General features: G+C 37.0%; 1 protein-coding gene across 3 annotated transcripts in view; it reads right to left on the bottom strand.

Annotated features, from left to right (window-relative positions):
* The window catches only part of IGSF3 (immunoglobulin superfamily member 3), a 121982-nt gene that overhangs the window by 81205 nt on the left and 20043 nt on the right, over nt 1–20734 (bottom strand). For all 3 annotated transcript variants that reach the window (XM_026700692.2, XM_026700693.2, XM_087937482.1), the window contains exon 3: nt 6662–7039. In XM_026700692.2, coding sequence (XP_026556477.1) covers nt 6662–7039 — 378 coding nt within the window. The remainder of the gene's footprint in view (nt 1–6661; nt 7040–20734) is intronic.

Here is a 20734-nt window from a genome sequence, read left to right as displayed (position 1 = left end):
TTAAAAATACATCCAGAAGTGTAGAGATTAGCTAATGACATGTACCCCATGCTTATTATGGGATGTTAGCTCAAATTAATAAATCAGGAAAAGTATTTTGATGTTTATATGTGGTTTTATGATATTAAAAACAGTTTGTTGAATATCAGCACACTTGATTTGGACTTGGATCCCAGGTGTACAACTTTACTTCTGCACAGAAATAAAGTATCAGATCCCAGTTTCCTCTTTTGGCATAATTATTGGCTCAAATTTCACCAAGTAAAGCAAACCATATTGGGCTAGACCAAGAAAGCTTCTGGTTTTTAATGAAATTATTCAGAAAAAGTGCTTGCAGAATCCCCTTATGTATAACAAAGGTTTACTATACGAGTTAGTGTTTCTCACAAAATTTTAAGAGCTGATAAATAAGTATAAATAATAAATATATTTAATTGACTTAATTAGAAGTATGAATGGCTATAACAACTGAAATATAAGCTTTGAAGTCATAAACCTCTTTCTAGACCTAATTCTAGGAAAGTTCTGTGCAGCAACTAGTACAATCTGGGGAATGTTCACTATTATCTCCAATGCAGATGACGGTCCTTAAACTCAAAGAAATATGAGATTTTGGTATTCACATTGCTCTACTGAATGTTGCCATTTCTATGACTATTTCCATGTTGCTTTGTCTATGATTATTTCCTTCTACATTACATTTTGCAATTTTAAGTTTACTCTTTTCCTTCTTTTCTTTTGGTTTCAAATTTTCTGAAATCCTTGTTGATAAAAAAGATCAAATTGGCATTAGCGTATTCATTTTTTCACTTTTGTATTCTTATTCTGAATAGGTAGGGTACTATTTGGGGAACTTATATGTGATATAGTTTGACCCTGAGCAAAGGTAATAATTTTTTCCTAAGTATATGACATACTGCCTACTCTCATGTTAATGTCACAGTGGTTTTCCAGAATTAGACGAATTTTCATAGTTACAAATATTATTTAAAATTTTATGTGACTGGCGAGAATTACTAATTTTTTGGCATTCATGATGTTACCTAGTTTGGCTAATTTTACAAGAAAATAACCAAGTTCAGGAAGCAGCAAAGACACTTCATACTAATTTTTTTACTTACTGAACATTCAAAGCCTGACAGGATAAATAATGCTGCTGATATGGTAGCTATAAGCATAGCTCCAGAATTTAGTATGAAACTAATGTTACTAAAAGTAACATTCATTTGAGTCTAATGGCTATTAAATGAAACCAGCTTACGCATTTGCAAATTCTATTCCAGGTAATTCAGTTAAATATAATGCTTTGTTCAAAATTCCAAACAATGCATTTCACTTCTGATAAATCTGATAAGCAATGCTTTAAATGATAGTAAAGATCTGTTATATTTAAAAATTATATATGCATAATAAATAATGAAGGTCTCTTAAAGGTTTTGCTCCTTAATTGTGGGTCTTTTTTTAATTTAAAAAAATATTATAATTGCTGTTTCACATGGTTGTTGTTGTGCGGAAAACAGGACGAGAAAGGAATATTAGATATGTTTGTCATCTTGAATTATTTATAAAAATAATAAGGGTGTCTTTTTTAAAAATAAAAGTCATTTGAATGATGGCTATGTGAAAAGATGCCTACACTATCTACCAAATAGTAGTATGGCTAGACAAATAGTAGTATGGCTAACCAAAGTCTATTTTCTCCAACTTCTAACTTCAAAATAAGAAGGATAAAAACTGTAAAGTGTTGAAGTGTATGAGTAATAACTTTATGTGTCTGATCACAAGAAAACTGAAGCTGACACAAAATCATGAAAATATACAAATCTATTATATAACTATTCTAATCTATTATAACTCTTTCAAGTTAAGTGCTGTTGTAGAAATTGAAGAGAGTCAAATGCAAGGAAACTAAATCTAGTATACACCAGCAGAGTTCTCTTGTTATACTCCATATTTTTCTTATACCAGCAAGCTTTCCTAGTGTCCAATACATACAATAGATATACCAATTTATGCACTGACATTAGCCTTTAAATTTCCCACCCCTCTTTTTGAGATATAATTAACTCTATCCAACATTTTTTGAGTCTTACCCTTCCTTTCAGCACATTCTGACTTTTTTTGTATTTATTCATCCCACGGAAATATTGACCTAATACTTTTTTATACAGTACTTTCTCTTCTTCCAAACTGTTTTACTCTCATTCTATTTCTTGTACCTTATCCTCATTCTCAGAATCAAATCCTGGCACTTCCAAACTGATTTCTCTGCTGTATATACATAGAAACAGACTTATAATTCGTGCAATTGAAATACTATTATAGATTAATACTCATCAATCATCAATCTAACTCATTTTTGAATCTCTGAGCAATCTAATTATTTTCTGTATTCTTTTATCTCATTTCCTCTCATCCATTTATGTCACTAACAGAATAACATTTCTTTTGCATTTATTCAGAATGTTCTACCGTACTTTCATTATTACTATTATTATGTTCACTAGCATATGTATGCAACTATTACCCACTTTCAATTTTCTACTTTTCAAAGTATCTATAACACTACAGATCAGTTCTTGGAAGTTGACAACCTCTGGGCAACTTCTGCCCCTTTGGCTGTCTCTCTCCAGACTATGTGAGGTCAATCGAATGTCATTTCATTTATAATTAACCCTACTACTTCACTTCCATGCATAGACTCCCATCGTCACATACAACATCAGATCATCTTCATTCTTACAGTTAGTCCTTGACTTATAACAGTTCAAAATTACAATGGGACTGAAAAAAGTAACTTGTGGTCATTTTCTACACTTATGATGGTTACAGAAAATGCAGCATCCTTTGGTAATGCAATCAAAATTCAGATTCTTGGCAACTGACTGGAATTCATGACAGTTGCAGTGTCCCAGGGTCATGTGAATTTTTGCAACCTTTGACAAACAAAGCCAATGGGAAAGGCAGATTTACTTTACAACCATGTTACTGACTTAACAAATGTGGCAAGGAATATTTCTACAATGGAAGCAAATTAACCTCCCCTAAAGTTATTCTGTTCATCAGTATGGTATCACTGATCATTCCAATAGTTGTAGATGCTTCAATAATATCATTTTTTGTTAAAGCAAGTAGCCTCAAAATATTTTTGCTTTCCAGTAGTATAAACATTAGTTTGAGAGCTCCAAAGATTACTTCTTTAAATAACAGCAAACAATGAAAAAAGTTTCCATTAATGTTCATTATGAACCACAAATGTGCTAAGTAGTACAATTCCATTTATATACTCTTTACACACATTTCACAGCACTCAAGAAACAATAAAAATTCCCTCTACTCCATATTCCCTAGGACACTCTGAAGCCAAATAAGCGCTGTTGGACTAATGTTGATGATAAAAAATTCATAACTTGATGAAAATTTAGTTTCACTTCTTGTAAAAATAGAAACTCACCGATATTTATCACATTTTTAGTATGTTATTCAATGTCAGTTGAAAAAACAAAGCATCAAAATCCTACAAACTGAGATAGCAATAGTCAATTTTGTCATGTAGACTGTACTGGATGTTCTAAGCAATATTTTCAGGATGAATTAAAAAATAAATTCAGATTTTTAAAAACCAGGCTTAGCTTTGTGACTCCATTTTCAATTAGTGACTGTTCAATTAGTGACATTATAGCACAGTATAGGGTGATAACCTGTGAGTTTGGACATCATGATTAATTAGCATCAAAGTTTATTTATATAAAATGTGCATACTTCTAAAATAGGAATAGTAATTAAATTCTCAATTAAATTATCTACATGCTAGTTTCCCCTAGGCTGATAAAGCCAGAAACTGATGTTATTATGAAACCAAAATAAAAGATGGGATCATCCTCTCATTGTCTCTGAAGTGGAAGGCCACAGTTTTACATTTGAGAATCACTCCTTAAAGATATTTTTGTAATCTATTTGTGTAATTATTTTAAAACAATTTTATTTACTTTGATCTTTGAAGCTAACTTGTTCCTTATTATTATTAAACATTTAGAATTATTATTTATGAACTATTAACAAATTCAAAAGCGGAAGGAGTTGATTTTATAAATATACAACTTATGTGTCTTATGCTATTCTGTCAGTTTCTCTATAAAAATGCTCTAAGCAATTTTAATATATAAATCCTTTAATTTATTCAAAAACATTTCATTCAAATCCTGTAATCATCATTGATCTCATAGATTTCTTTTTTCCCCTTATGCTATTTAAATTAATTAAAATAAATGGAATTTAAAGTCACTGTAAGTTAAATTTATACTTTTGTATAAAAAGGAATTTTAACATCAGAAGCTAGCAATATTTTCATCACCTAGGGGTGTGCTTGGTGACTGCTATTATTAACTTAGTTTTAGTCATGCAAAAACATCTCTGAAACTTTACCTTTCCTGTAAAACTGTAAAATGTATCTTTCATGTAGAATAAAACAAATGATGAACAGAAAACAGCAATATGTATTATGTAACTCCATGACAAAAATCCATCCTCAATCACAAAACACACCGTCTTAAACAAATATGTTCTGTTTTATCTGGGCAATAATTGAAATAAAAACATATTATCTGTTACATTCAAGCAACATGTGAATTCTTAATACTTTTTTTACATGTTTAGAGATGTCTATAAACTTAAAGAAAGCAAATATGAAGAACCTAGTGAAAATTTTCAAACTATAGGAACAATGTCTATTTAAAAGCATAAACTTTAATGTTATTACCTTTAAACCCTACATTGCTTGGGGTCAAGTTATTTGAAAGGCCACCTGTCCAAAATTACATCCATGTGATCCACCCAGGCAGGAAGGCAAGGCATTTTGTGGGCCTCTTCCATTAGAGTAGTACACATACCTGGTGGGACCAAGAAAAAGGGCCTTCTCAGTTGTGGCCCTTTCCCTATAGAATATAATTCTCCCAAAGTTAACATTAGATGCCACTTTGTCACTTTTCTGTAAGGCCTGAAGACTTAGTTCTTAGGACTGCGAACCCCACATTGATAGAGTCAATCAAATGGCTAGTGCCTTTCATGTGTGACTTTTATGTTGTGGTTTTTAATTCATTACTTTCGAGTTACCATATAGGAGTTGGGCAGCCATACATATTGTTTAACAAATAATAATTAATAAATAACACTGTTGGACCAGTCTCCTCCTAATTATTGATTACTATAGACAGGCGTTCCTGTTACCTTAAAGAAAAATATGACTTTAAAATCTATGCCAATTTTCATACATCAATAAAAAGAATATGTGAGCAACAGAGGAGATTTCTTAATAAAGATATTTTGCAGTGGTATTCATAAAAACCCAAGCAGATGATAGAAGCATATTCAGAAGGCTGTATGTATGCTTTAAATTTCTGGCACCCAAAACCATTTAGTACTTGGAAAGAAGTCCTAGTACTTGAAATAGATAAAAAGAACAAAGAAACAACTAAATGATTTGAAAACTGGCAATATATATTATTCAATAATTATCTCATAATTATTTTGTAGAAGCACATCAATCTCCTCAATAAAATTTCTAGGATGACTGTACAAACTGCTTTGTGATCATTAAACAAAACATTATCTCAGCTACAGTATTTTTTAAAAAGTAACGTTACAGAATAAATTTTGTTTCAGTTAAATTAATATATTTTGTAATTAATTTTATTTTAATAGGCTATATTAATCTTTGAGACAGAGAATATTCATGATTTTTAGGCTGAGATACCAAAAAAGCAATATATTAATAGATACCATAGGCTGAACAGAGCTATGGATCTTGCTTCCAAAAATGCCCTGGGGACAGGATAATGCATATGGAGCAATATCTTAAAGCAACCACATTTTTCTGATGATTGAATGGCAGTTTCAACAAATAGCCATGTGTTCATTTGCTTCAAAGTCGTGTACACTTTACATTTTAGATCCCAGATATAGTCTGTCTATTCTAAAAATAATAACGTGATGTAATATGGTCCAGTCTGAATAAGCTTAAAAATTAATTTTAACTGTAAGATATAGTTACTATAAATATTGTTATTTGTGATGATATTTTGATAACATTTTTAATCAGTATCATTATTTTTTTTACTATATAATTACTATTTTTCCTGATGCTGTTGTAATTTTTTGTATTTCACCAATTAGTAAAAAAATATTTTTAAAATTTAATTTTTTTAAAAAAAAAGCTAAATGTGTTTTGTAGAAAGATATTACTACAATTCCTATCCAATGCATCCTGAAACATCTTTTCGAAATCAGATCTGACAATGCTTATCAATTAAACCCATTAAAAAGATGTAGGCGCTAAGAGAAAACTTTGAATCACACCAATGTTTTTAAGGAAATTTCTGGGCTTGGTCTCTTCCAAAGAAGTACAATCTTATTTAAAAATGGTTCTTGACTTCCATTTCTATCAGCAGCTTTGTCAATCTATAAAATCCTGTTGTCAGTAGAATTAAATTTAAGCTTATTTGCCCAAATCTATGCCAGTAAAACATATTTCACTTAGCAGCTTAATTTTTTCCCTCTAGTTCTAATTTATGAGAATTAACAATCCTAAAATACACCCACCACCATTGTTCATAATTTATAATTATATTTTATTTTTCTATGAAAATAACATAATACACTTTACCAATTAGTTTCATCTTGGCACTGTAGCTTCCAAAATATCTTTCATCAGTTGTTGGAGTATGACATTCATACTCGCCAGCATCCCTGTCTTGGAGCTGTGTTATGTGCAGCCTAGCATAATTCCCTTCAACTCTCTCCACATAGATTTCTCCACTCCTAACACGTTGAGTATAGATTGCATAAGGAAAGGATGGGTCCATGGTGCTCACAATCTGTACTTCTCTTTCTGGAGAAGACGGAAGGTATATGGACCACTGAAAATTTTGCTGTGATGGTCCTTGATAACCGCTGACCTTGCACCAAATGGTGATGTGAGAATTTTCAGTGCGGTATAGAGGCCCTTCTTGAACAGTGACTTGACGCTGTGCAAACGACCACCCTAGGAAGAAGAAAAAAAGTTAAATTTATTATCTGCAATACATTCCATTTTGGTTTATAGTTTCATGTACATCACACATATTTTCCAAAAGAGGAGAAACAAATAATATATAACCTCTTGTAAAGACAAATGATATTATTTTGTCAAGACCAGGATTGCGAATAGCTCTATTTCCAATTAAGTCATAAAATAACATCAAAATATATTCTTATTCAGAAACAAATATTAAACACATATCTGAAGACAATATTTTTTATCCCCTTTACAATGCTGACTGGTTTAATATATCTGAACCTTTAAATTTTGTAATGGAAAGCGCAGATAGATTTAACAGAAGAAATAATCCTCAATAGAAGACCAGGATACTTCTGGACAGTTTATAATGCTATATTACGTACTTTCCCCCACTTCAATGGGTTTGATTTGTTAAAATGTAAGAAAAAAATTGAGGAAAATTCTGCAAAATGTAACACTGAGAGGTTTGATCTACAATACAATAAAAGCTCTGGCTAAGAGGAGTCTATAGGTTGGTTTCCTTCCGCTAAAGAATTTTCTTATAAATAATTGACCTTTTATATTTATAAACATCTACAACTAAACTATGATATTTTATTACAAAAATTTACCTAATATTTTACTAGGAAGCCAGTAGTGATGTACGTTGTCAGACAAAATGTGTGTGTGTGTGTGTGTGTGTGTGTGTGTGTATCTTGTATACATAACTCTGGATGGGAACAATCATTACAAAAATAATGTAAAAATCCCATAATCAAAATTAAGCAAAATCATATTTTTTAATACAATTTCTATATAGGTCACCCCACTTGTATGATTCTTACTGTTTACAAGTAATACAAAAAAGTACAACCTGTATAATAATTTGGAATTTCCAGCATCCTGGCCTAAATGCTTGAGGAAAAAGCCAGCTCTTATCAGTCTTTAGTTCCATAAGATAAACCATTTAATAGAGGGGACCAGGAGCCCATTCACCATTTTGGGTCTGCTGGAACAAGGAGAAAACTCTTGGGCAGAGATGGTCCTGGAAGTAACCTGACCTCATCCCATGCATGGCTTTAAAGGCAATAATCAGCACTGGAAACCAATGCAACCTAAATATCAGTAATTCTGCATGGACAAAATTTGGAACATGCAAAACTGCAAAGAAACTGCATTCTGAACCACTTGAAGCTTTTGAGAGTTCTTCAGTGGAAACTATTGTACAACTAATTGTAGCAATTTGTTCAGGGAATGACTTATGCATGAGTAACAGTAAATAGGGCTTCCTGATCTAGGAATGGGCACAGTTAGTACTCAAAAAGTGTTTATGCAAAGACTTTTCAGGCCACTGCTGTCTGTTATCATCCAGCAGGCATCATGGTGCTCAGAGGATTCACAAGTTGTATGACAGAGTGGCTACCCCATCAAGACTAAAAGACAATAAATCAATCAATCACCAATTCCAAAACATCCAAAATCCCAGAACCACTTGGGCTAGCTAAGGCAGAATTGCAACTTGTTCTCCCCCATACATATCGTTGCCGTTTGCAGGCACTGGTTGGCAATGTTGGGCTGCAAATTTTTTTAACAACCGGCTCTCCCAGCCACGTGCATTAAAGGAAGAGGTAATATTCAGCCAGTTGGGATTAATCCCACCACTGGCTGGCCCCACCCCCACCAATTTTTGGCCTGTTTGGGGGCCATTTTCAGCCTATTTTTGGCCCGGAAAATGGCCTAAAAATGGCCCCCCAAAAGGCTGAAAAACAGCCAGGGCTGGGACCAACCAGTGATGGGATTTGCTGGTTCACTGAACTACACCTAATCTTAACTACTGGTTTGCTAGAATCGGTGCAAACCGGCAGCAGCCCACTCTGCTGGCTGAGTTAGGGACCTTAACAGCATCACTAACAGCCAGATATGGAAATATACAGCTGGATATAACAGCCCACTGTATAGTATTTTACTTCATATGGATGGATAACCTTGCAAGTGATTTCATGTAGATGTTACACAGGAGCAGGGGGAGTGTTGAGCCTTGAGCCATCTTACCTAAGAGTGGCCTAGAGTTCTCCCCTGCTATCAATACTAACTGGGACTCAGAAGGAAGAGGAGAATCTTTGCAAAATTTTGCCCTCCACTTCTTTTTTTTTAAAAACAAAATGTATTGATTACAAAAACAAAATATCAAACAAACACAACACACAGAAGAAGAAAAAAAAGAAATAGAAAAAAAAAGAAAATGATTAAAAACTAACAATTCTACTATCGACAGTCTATGGTTCCTTGTTTGTTATCAATATTGATGATACATTTACAAATACATCTTATTGCGAATATATAATTACTACCTCTTTTACAGTTTACGTTGTTTACTAATATATTTTCTATTTTTGTTCTATCCAGTCATACCAGCATTCCCAGCTTCTATAATATTCTGATGTTTCTTTTTCCTTAAGTGCTAAGGTTAACTTGTCCATCTCTGCACAGGCTGTTATCTTCTGTATTCCATCTCCTCCGTTGGAATATCTGCCTGTTTCCAACACTGTGCAAAGGTTATTTTAGCTGCAGTAAGAATATGCAGTATTATATATTTGACATTTTTAGGAATTTGTCTATTAAATATCCCCAATAGGAAGAATTCTGGTTTTAATTCAATTTGCTCCACTGTTATTTACTCTAACCATTTTTTTATTCTGTGCCAGTATCTTTGGGCTTCAGTGCAGGACCACTACATATGAACAAATGTTCCCTGTTTCTTTTTACATTTCCAGCAATTCGGATTCATGTTAGGAGACATTTTCGCTATTCTCGAGGGTGAAAGATGCCATCTATAAAACATTTTATAGGCATTTTCTTTATATGCTGCTGATCTTGTAATTTTATTATACCTTGTCCAAACCTTTTCCCATTCTAATAATGTAATGCTACATCCTATGTTTCTGCTCCAAGCTATCATGTTGCCTTTGACTACTTTCTCTTCTAATTCCATCTCTAGTAAATAATTATAAAATTTAGTTATATTTTTTTTATCTGGACCTAATAAAATTTTATCTAATTGTTGTGCCTTAGTATAAATTCCAAAAATTTTCTTGTCCTGGCTGTATCTATTTTGAATTTGCAAGTAAGCCCACCGGTCTACTTCTAGCCCCTGTTCTTGGAGTGCCCTCCACTTCTAACTCCTGAAGCTGGTCCCAAAGGACATTATGGCTTTTACGTTATTGAAAGATCTAGGAGGTCATCACCTACATATACCCATCTGAGCTCTTCAGAAGTTATCCAAAAGCATAACCAATTCTATTTGAAAAGGGTCCAAAAGGGTCAGAATATATCTACCCAACACATGCATAATGTGTTAATAAAATTTTATTATGCATAATGCATAATAAAATGTGGACATTTTCATCTGACAAGTAATTCTTGGTTGTTCATATTTCTGATCCCTTTAAGACAGGGGTGTCAAACTTGATTTCATTGATGGCCACATCAGGGTTGTGTTTGACCTCGGGGGCAGGGGCATGGCTGGGGGGGGGGCTTGGCCAGCTCGATGTCACACGTGTCGGGGGTGCCTGTGGTGGCCTGAGTATTCTACTAACAAAAACAGGCTCCTGAGCTCCGTTTTCGGCTGCGACTGCTTCCTGCAACCCTCTGCCAGCAAAAATGGAACTCGGGAAGGTCGCGATTTTCGCTGGCAGAGGCACCGCAGGAGGGTCCTTCACTGTTTCCAGGGCAGCCCCGTGGACCAGATCCAGCAGCTGGGCCTTGAGTTTGACACCCCTGCTTTAAGAAAACTATGCAAGCCTAAGTTTTATGCATATTTTCAGTGGGATAAGCGGAAGAAGAAAATCTAATATTTATGGACATAGATGCTAATACCAGCAGTTTATACAAAACCTTTTTTCAGAAACAAGTTAGACTACAAATTAACACATATTTGTTTCTATTAATCACATTTTATGTCCTTAAGAGCAAGTCTCCTGAATTACTTTTGAATAGAAACACTGGAATAAGACAGTTTTTGTATTTTCAAAAACATAACTACTATTTGGGCATGCCAAAGATTACACATGACTGCTTAAGCTTTGTTATAAAAACTAGAATTAAAGCTTGAGATTTACATTAAATAGGGTTCCCAATTGTTTCTAACAAGCATAAAGCTTGAAAGAATCTGGCAGATTTGATAGACTTCCCTCTTAGCAATCAGGATATGAAACAGTCTCTTGGAGCTCTGATTAGTAGCACGTATTAGAAAGATTAAGGTTACACACAAGAATTCCAGCAAGAGGTCTATTGTTAAATGGAATTCTATATATAGGCAATGTAAAGCACAAGACTGGTCTTTCTCACACTTTTTAATGCAAAGGGAATGGAAGGAGTTTGTGATAGTCAGAACCCTTTGCATTTGTCAATTATTTTGGCAACTGTTGCTGCTAGATTTATCAGTGTGAGAAATTATTCTCATAGTATCTTCCTACCAGCCTAGATCCACTCCATATTTTCACTCACTTCTTCTACAAATTTTTAAAGGTTAGGATTATTAGGCCTTCTTTTAAAGGAGACAGGTTGCTTTGATCTGTAAAAGAACATATTGTAAATCCAGAAATGGCAGCAAGTTGGTCATCTCTTTGGAGTACACTGGGTAGACACTCCAGGAACGCTACTTCACTCTTACAAAATATAATAACAGAATCTTGAATGCCTGTTCAAGTTTCTTTCAATCCAAGAAAAAAAAATCAAGGTCAAGTTATTTTGAGTTAATGTCCTCCCACTTACTTCAATGTCTGAAGTATATACAGCAATATCCTTTGTAAACGTTTCTTTCTTACATTTTCTACTTACACTAATAGTTAATTCCCCCATTTCCTCCCTTAACAGCTTTTCATAACTTTCCAAGGTCAACTCTAAATTCCTTTACACTAACCCACAACTATGTTTATGGTGAATTTAACATTAAAAAAATCTAGATTTCACACAGCCACTGAATGCAGTACATAATTACCATTACCATCTGTCATGTTGAAAAGCCAGTGCCCTACACTTAATTGTGAAATGGTTCTGCTCAGTTTGTTATTTTTTGCACAGCGTAATAGTTTATGAAGTAAAAAAAAACAACCCTCCATTTCTTAGCCCAAGAAATTTGTAAACTAAGCATATGAATACCATTCTAAAGTCAGCTCCTCTTTTACCCTTATTAAGAAAACTACAGTCTGTCTTATCAGCTAAAATTATATTTAATTAAAAAAACACTTTCTCTGGGAATTAAAACGTGTGTGATGGGAGAGCCTAGTAGTTTTAATGACCCTAAAAACACTGCTGATCAGTGTGATGTTCTGATAATGTCATATTTGCCAGTTAAGTTACATGAGGTGCGTGAAACTAAAGGTAATACACAGCAGGGAGAGCAGTATCTGTGACAGAAGCTAATTTATTTAGGAAAAATTAAATATAAAAAAATACAACAGCTAGCCATTTCTGCAATATTCAGAAAATTGTACATCTATGGTTATAATATGTGTAGTTATAATATGCTGAAGTGCCAAATAATGAAAGCTCTAGTTAATGGAAAAGAACACTAAACTTGCACAGATAAATTATATCAAATTTTATACATATACATACATACATATGTATGTATGTATATGTGTATGTATATATATATACATACGTATGTATGTATGTATGTGTATATATATATATATAATTTTATAATATTATATTAAATTATAACACTAAAAACAGCATAATGTTATTTTAGAACTCAGAAAAGAATCAAATTCTTATCAATGGACATCTGTATCCGTTAATGGAACAGCTTCCTCATCAGTTTATATAGCCACAAGTAAGAAACTGAGGTAGTTTTTACCTTAAGAATCTAGGAGGAAAACTGAATTCTAAAGAGAAAAAAACAAACCTTTTGTTCAAAGTTCTGTAGCCTTATCCTACATGGATATTTTAGTTGTCAAGGTAGGATAATTAAGAACTTGATAGTTGAAAAGAAGTTTGATCATTGAAATTTCAAGCTAGGGCTCTAATTTGCGTGAATGATCCAATTATTATTTTTCTATAATGTGAAATTAATTCCATTCTATATTTTGCAGTTTGTAAGGCCTCCTTTCTTGGGTATTGGCATGTAAACCTATTTTGCTTTGCCATGAATTACTGTTGAAATATATTCAGTACAGGTATCTTACATGAAAAATAACCAAACAATCCATGTAAAGAGATGAGACAATTATGAAAATGAACACAGAAAAATGAACATAATTTTATAAATAAAAAGAGCCAAGCGTGTTGTATGGAGAGTTATCATGGCAGTGAAAGAACAGGATGAAAACTTGTAACTGAATACTGACTGTCAGCCCCACTACTGACTGTCAGCCCCAGGTAAACCATACTAGGAATTAGCTCCACAGAAGGCTGTATGGGTGTGTGTAGTTATAACAGAATTTAGAAAGTCCGATTGTGATACACCTTCTACCCTTCTTATGTGATTTATAAAGTTTTCTGGCTGAGCTTCCTTCACATATTTTCTTCTTGTTTAGACTCAAAGCATGTTTTTTTCCCCATTGTGGTTTTGGTAATGAATCTCTCCCACTGTATATTTGTCATGGCAATCTTCCTTACCTTCTACAGAAACGCTAAACTTCAAGTAAGAAAGGACAAGTACGATAATCAAGAATGACAACAAGCAGAGCTCCTCTAGAAGGGTCTTCAAACTTGACAGCTTTAAGACTTGTGGATTTCAACTCCCAGAATTCCTCCTCCAGTCATGTTAGCTCAGGAATTCTGGGAGTTGAAGTCCACAAGTCTTAAAGTTGCCAAGTTTGAAGAGCCTTGCTCTAGAACAGGGATCTCCAAACTTGGCAACTTGGCGGCTGGCTGAGGAACTCTGGGAGTTGAAGTCCACAAATGTTAAAGTTGCCAAATTTGGTGACCTCTGCTCTAGAAAGTGAAATACAAAAGGCAAATGACCACTTATCAAACACAAAAGTACAGTACTTAGTGTAGATGAAATCTCCATCAAGCTATTTAAAGAAGCAGGAAAGAGACTATTAAATATACAGTTACAAATAAAAAGCTGGAATCAGAATTGGGTAACAGAATATTAATAGTTTGAGAAATGCAGATATCACCTTCTAAAAGGAAAATCAAAGTACAGATTAATGTTAAAAAGTAAGAAAGTAAAGTCAAGCAATATGTCAAGTCAATTTACAGTTGACAGTTCAAAGCCAAGAAGTTAAGGTGATAAAGATTTTTACCTTTGTTTTCTTGAACTCAAAAATAACGATGAATGTGCTAAGAAAAGGGTAGGTTAATTCTTAAAAGGAAGGCAATGATAATCGTAGATAAAAGAATGAACTGGAAATATTTCTCTGAGAATATCAGAATAATTAAAGCAATGGTTTTTCAAATGGCAATGTTATAAAGCTGTACAATGTGGAAGTGTAATATTAAAAAAACAAGATTCTTTAAAATTATAGATTTGGAGACAGCTGCTGAGTGTCATGGAATGAAATGCAAAAAGAACCAATCAATCAGTTACGGATTAACAAAGACAGACTGGTTTGTAAGGCAATCATCAGCAAAGAGAAACATACTGTGGTATGTGGTGTAAGCAAGTGATGAGACTAGGAAAACCAAACTTGACAAGGTTAAAGTAAATAGAAAAGTGGAAAGATTACAAATAAGATGGACAGATAGAAGCAAAATAGCTCTGGAGAGCATCTTGAATCTTGTCCCTCGCAGGGACAGGTCATAATAATGGCTATTTGTCTATGTAGTCTTCCCAGAGCTGGACCTTACTTGAGAGTGCAGAACTAAAATTGAAATATTTCTGTCTTATTAGTAACTTCAAATTTGTACATTTTATATTTTGAATAGGTTCATATCTTTACTAGTTACACAAAAAGAGGAACATTTGTCTGCTGAGTTGGCCTGCCCAAAACTGTACTTCAACAATATCTGGAGTGGATGTGTTTTTATTATGAAAAATGGAAAAAATTTCCACAGAAAAAAAAGAATTTAATAATGCCATTTTTTCTATCATGGTCAAAATGGAAATAATTTGGTTTACCATGAAAGATTGTATTAAAAAGCACGTCCTATGACACAAGGATATGCACTTTTCACTGAATGGGAAAACAAGCACTCACAGGTAAAAATGATTCACCATAACAATATGTTTTGTTCCAGATTAAATTTCTCTAGTATTGAGCCTTTTGAGGTTGGCCTGATCAGGAAACAAACCAAACAAAGACCCGTGGAACTCTGGTTTATTGACAGAGGTTATAATAACCTAGAATCTAGAAAGCCTGATAAGCTTCTTTCCATTTTATACTCATTCCAGGATTAAGATGGTCCTTACCTAATAACTTTTTCCTTCTTTGTATTGATCTCTGCATTCCTCTACACTTAAGTTAAATTAAACATTCATAAACTCTGATCTACCTTTGTATCTTTACACATTCCATATGTTCAACAACTTAAAAGGAAAAGATTACATACTAACAAGGCATAGAAATGTTATTTACTGATTTCAACATATCCAAGATATCCAGACTTAAATGAGAATGGTTAATGAATAAATAATATTGATTCAATGAGAAAACATTATTTTTAAATATCTGTACCAGACTGACAAAAATACTCTAACATGCATAAAGATCAGCAACAGTAAAAATGGCATTTCAGAATTACAGTCCTGATTTTCTCAGTGAAAATCCTAGCATATTCATTTGTTGATTAGCACACACATACTAGCCTATATACAAAAATAAATTATGTGCGTTTCTAGCAATTGATTAGAAAATATATATAGCACTGAGAACTTTCCTTCACAGGAGTAATGCATTCTAAGCTTTTATTTCTGACCATGCTTGCAGATGGATTATAAACTTTCTGACAAAGCAGCAGGTGAAGCTAGGTAAAATAACATCAAATGCTCGTTCAATTAGCACAGGCGCCCCCTCCCCCGGGCTATGTGCTCTTTTCATTACTCTTTCTTCTCTACGCCAATGACTGCATCTCAAAGGATTCCTCTGTTAAAGCACTGACGTTTGCAGATGACACAACAAATCATTGGGCTCATTTGAGACAATGATGAGTCTGCATATAAATGGAAGATAGATCAACTGGCCCTGTAGTGCAGCTGGAACAATCTGGAGCTGAACACTCTTAAAACTCTAGAAATGATAGGTTTTAGAAGAAGCTCTGCTATACCACCTCTTACAATATTAGGTAACATGATATCAGCTGTAGCAACCATCAAGTTTCTATATTCTATTATCTTCCAGGATTTGAAATGGATAAGTAACAGGGGCAGGCATGTTAGAAAGAGAGGGCAAGGATAAAAGAAGACTTAAAAACTGATTTTATAAGATAAGGCTCACAAAATGTCTTGTAGGGAATATTTATTAACCTCTTAAAAATCACTTTTCTGGTAGCCTGTGTTCCTTTTTCTTCTTTTTTAGGCAACATTTTCATTTTCCAAGGGTGGTCTTTCTTTATCTTCTTAACAAGATTACTAATCATCATGGTATTCTTCTGAAGGTAAGGTAAGGTAAACTCTAGGTGACAAATGAAACTCTTCATCTCCAACTGTGTGAAGTAGAGTAGGTTTGATGTACTGTATGTACAGTCTAAAATAAGGCTTAATAGTGTAGGGCTTTTAAAAAGATAAGCAAGTATTCAAGTAAATGTCTTGGTTGTAGTAGCCAGAACTGAGCGTACTTCCAAATCCTTGGGCATACTTTTTAAGAGGGGTCCACTGCATACTCCTATCCTGACCTGAGAATTACAATGGAAAAGAAAATGTGGCATTTTAGCTTATCATGCTATGTGTTACCCCAAAATGAAACTAAAAGATCAAATAAAATCAGGTGTCAAGCTCATGGGGAATAATTTCTGCTAATAGGAGAGGATGCATGTCCAAACAGAATATTTCTATTGTAGTCAGGCTCGGTTTGTAGTGCAGGACCATGTTAGGAACTGTCATTTGTGGATTTACAATATATTTTTTAAGAATGTAGATTGCACTTTCTCTAAAGGAGCAAAGGACTCAGTTGAGCTATGAACACTAATCCAGTTGCAGCAAGACTTTAGCTGAAAGTTTTTTTTATCACAATAGGTACTAATAAGGCATCTCTAGTGTAATAAACAGACTGCAGAGAAACAAAAATGTTTCCAGTGTCCTGAATTAGGTGAGCAATGAAAACTTTGCACTGAAATCCAGAAATTGATAGAAAAGAGAATGATATGGAATTAAGTATGCAGATTCTACCTATTTCCTTGAATAAGTGTTTCATTTTTCACCTTGTCTCTAAGAGACTTCCTACTCATTGGTAGGGGAATCTCTAAATAAAATATTACATATGATGTGCCATCTCCCCATTTGAGAAAAAACCTGGCAGAAATAATGCTCTTGAATCAACACATTCATGAGGAATACCTTTTCTACAGATGGTCTGCTTCTGTACATGGAAGCAGCTGATACTTTTTGTGTCTATATAAGAAATCTAATGTGAGCTCAAAAGTATCAGAGTTTCAGCTCACATGGAAGCTTCTGAACAGAGATACCATGCGGTGACACCTGCACTGCAGCCATGAAGACTGGCTGTTCAATTATGTCACCAGCATAACTTGAAAACAGGATAAGCTGCTTACCACTTATGAATGCTATCGGCCCGTGATGGCAAACCTATAGCATGCATTCTGGAAGTGGCACGCAGAGCCATCTCTGCAGGCATGCAAGCTGTCGCCCCAGCTCAGTTACACTGTGCATGCACACGTGCCTCCCACCAGCCAATTTTGGGATATGTGCGACGCGTGGGGAAACGGTGCAAGCAGGAGATGGGTGTGCATGCGCAGGGATAGGGGAGTGCAGGGATCCTGCGCACATGTGCAGGGGGTAGAGGGGAACGTGTGGGGGTCCCGTGTGCATGCGCAGGGGGGACAGAGGAGCGTGCATTGCATTATGGGTGCAGGCATGCATGCATGCACTTTCGGCACACAATGACAAAAAGGTTACCCATCACTGTTATAGGCCAACATGCCTCAGAACAGGCTTTCTGTCACTAAAATATAAGGACAGGGATCTGCAACCTCAAACATTCAAAGAACCATTTGGACCCATTTCCCACAGAAAACACCAGAAGCCACAAAACCTGGGTGGGCATGGCCAACTCGATGTCACTCACTCCCATGCAGTCACATGATGGCCCACAGCCATGCCTACCCAGATTTTGTAGCTCCCAGTATTTTCTATTCTCTGGGAAACAGGTCTCTCTCTCTTTCTCTCATTTCTCTTTCTTCCTTTCTCCCTCTGTCATCTTTCTCATCTCTTTCTGTCTCTTTCTCCCTCTCTGTTGTGTCCCTGACAACTACAGTTCCCAGTCTGGTCTGCCATGTCCCTAGCTAGGGGGAAGGGGTGTGTCCCTGCCTAACTACAGTCCCCAGTCTGGTCCGCATTATCCCCTGGGACTAGGAGCCGATTTGCAAGTCTGCCATGTCCCTAGCTAGGGGGAAGGGGTGTTGTGTCCCTGACAACTGCAGTTCCCAGTCTGGTCCGCACTTCGGGCGGGAGCACCAACCATTCCCATTGGTTGAGGCCGTTTGACAGCTGCTATAAAAGGGAGCTGTCAAACGGCATCAGCTGTTGTCGCCAGCTGGGCTGCCAGCCCAACCTGGGCAGCCGCGGCAACCCGTTATGCTTCGAATAAAGCAATGTTAGCCTTCAGTCTCTACACTACACTGGCGACGAGGGTGGGATGCACAAATGAGAGGCAACCGGACTGAAACAGCTGAGCAAGTCACTAATAAAAAGAGCTGAAGCCGCTGAGAGCTGAAAGTCACGAGCCGCAAACAACCTCTGTGTGCCCGAACCTTTTGAAAAACCTCCATTGCTGAGGAGAAAAACGCCCCCCCCGCCAGGCACTGCCGCTGGCGCTACCAAGAGCACGAAGCTCGAAGCCTCCATTGCTGAGGAGAAAAACGCCCCGCCAGGCACTGCCGCTGGCACTACCGCACAGGCTCAAAGCCTCATTGCTGAGGAGAAACGCCCGCGGCACTGCCGCGGCGCACCGAGTTCAAAGCCTCCTCGCTGAGGAGACGGACGCCGCCCACAGGCACTACTGCCGCCATTCCAAAAAGCGGCCGAGACGAGCCAGTCTACTTGTCAAACCTCGAGGAGCCGATCTATCTGCCAAAGGCAGAGACGAGCCGGTCTACCTCCGAGAGCCGATCTATCTGCCGAAGGCCGAGACGAGCGGTCTACCTGTCAAACCCAGAGAGCCCGATCTACCTAGCAGCCGTCGACAAACGATCCCCAGCCAAAAGGGCCGGGTCTGTCAAACCCCGAGAGCCCGATCTACCCGTCAAGAGTTCCCTGCAGGACCCGATCTGCCTCGCCGACGACGAGAGCTCCCTGCAGGTCTCAGTCTACCCCGCCAAGAGTTCCCTGCAGGACCCGATCTGCCTTGCCGCCGACGAGAGCTCCCTGCAGGGCCCGGTCTACCAAGCCAAGAGTTCCCTGCGGGACCCGATCTACCTCGCTGACGACGAGAGCTCCCTGCAGGACCCGGTCTACCAAGCCAAGAGTTCCCTGCAGGACCCGATCTACCTCGCCGACAACGAGAGCTCCCTGCAGGGCCCGGTCTACCCAGCCAACGCCGAATGCTCCCTGAAGGCCCCGAGCAACTCAAGAGACACTGAGCACTCCCAGCCGGGCCCGGTCTACCGGCAAAGGACTCTGAACTCTCAACTAAGCGAGCCGGTCTCACCACCCCGGCCAAACAGTGCGCCAAAGACAAACCGAACGGGGAGGCTTACCAGATCAGCAGAAGGACCTCACCGGCCGAGCCCGCTTGCCAACAGCCTCCGAGACGATCCCAGGAGCCGAGGACTTTGTTCCAGCCAGCAGTTTGCCCGAACTTCGGCGATCCTGCCGCCATCGCAAACAACCGACCTATTTGCAGGACTACGCATGCTCCTGGCCGGGGGAAAGGAGTGTTGTGTCTATAGGACTGGTTGGAGTTCCCAACCAGGTCCGCCATTCGAGCGGGAGCGCCGACCGCTCCCATTGGCTGATACCGTTTGACAGCCGGCTATAAAAGGGAGCTGGCAAACGGTATCAGCTGTTGCCGCCAGCTGATCTGCCGAGTTAGCCTGGCAGACGCGGCAACCCTTTATTCAGTAGAATAAAGCCTTTTAAAACGTTCGTTCTGGCTCAGCCTCGTATCTCCGCCGCTCCACAACACTCTCCCTCTCTCATCTCTTTCTCCCTCCCTTTCATCTTTCTCTCTCATCTCTTTCTCCTTCCGTCTCTCTCTCTCTCTCTCTCTTCTTTCATATGTGTGTGTGTGTGTTCCCTCTTGAACCATTTCCAAAAACAGGTGAGGGGTGGGGTTTTTTGTTTTGTTTTGCTGATGTTGCTCTTTCTTCTTCTTTGGATGCTTTTTACCATATGATTTAAATTAAGAAACATTTCAGGTCCCCAGATAAATGAAGCTCTTTCATCCCCCTGCTGTGGCTTCCTGTAGGCTGAACCCACCACTGGCTGGCCCTGGCCCTCTCCTCTAAATCACTCCTCGCCTGAGAAGGTAAGAACGACGGCAGCGGATGGAGAGTTGCTCCGTATTTCAGAGCAGGAGCGAAGCATCTCTCTACTTGCCTCTTCTTCCAGCCCTTCTTGGTGCTGTGCATACC

This window comes from Pseudonaja textilis, chromosome 7 (genome assembly GCF_049901715.1).
Source record: "Pseudonaja textilis isolate UNSWEBS1 chromosome 7, rPseTex1.2, whole genome shotgun sequence".
NCBI classification, from domain to species: Eukaryota; Metazoa; Chordata; class Lepidosauria; order Squamata; family Elapidae; genus Pseudonaja; species Pseudonaja textilis.
This window is presented reverse-complemented; position numbering and strand designations above follow the sequence as displayed.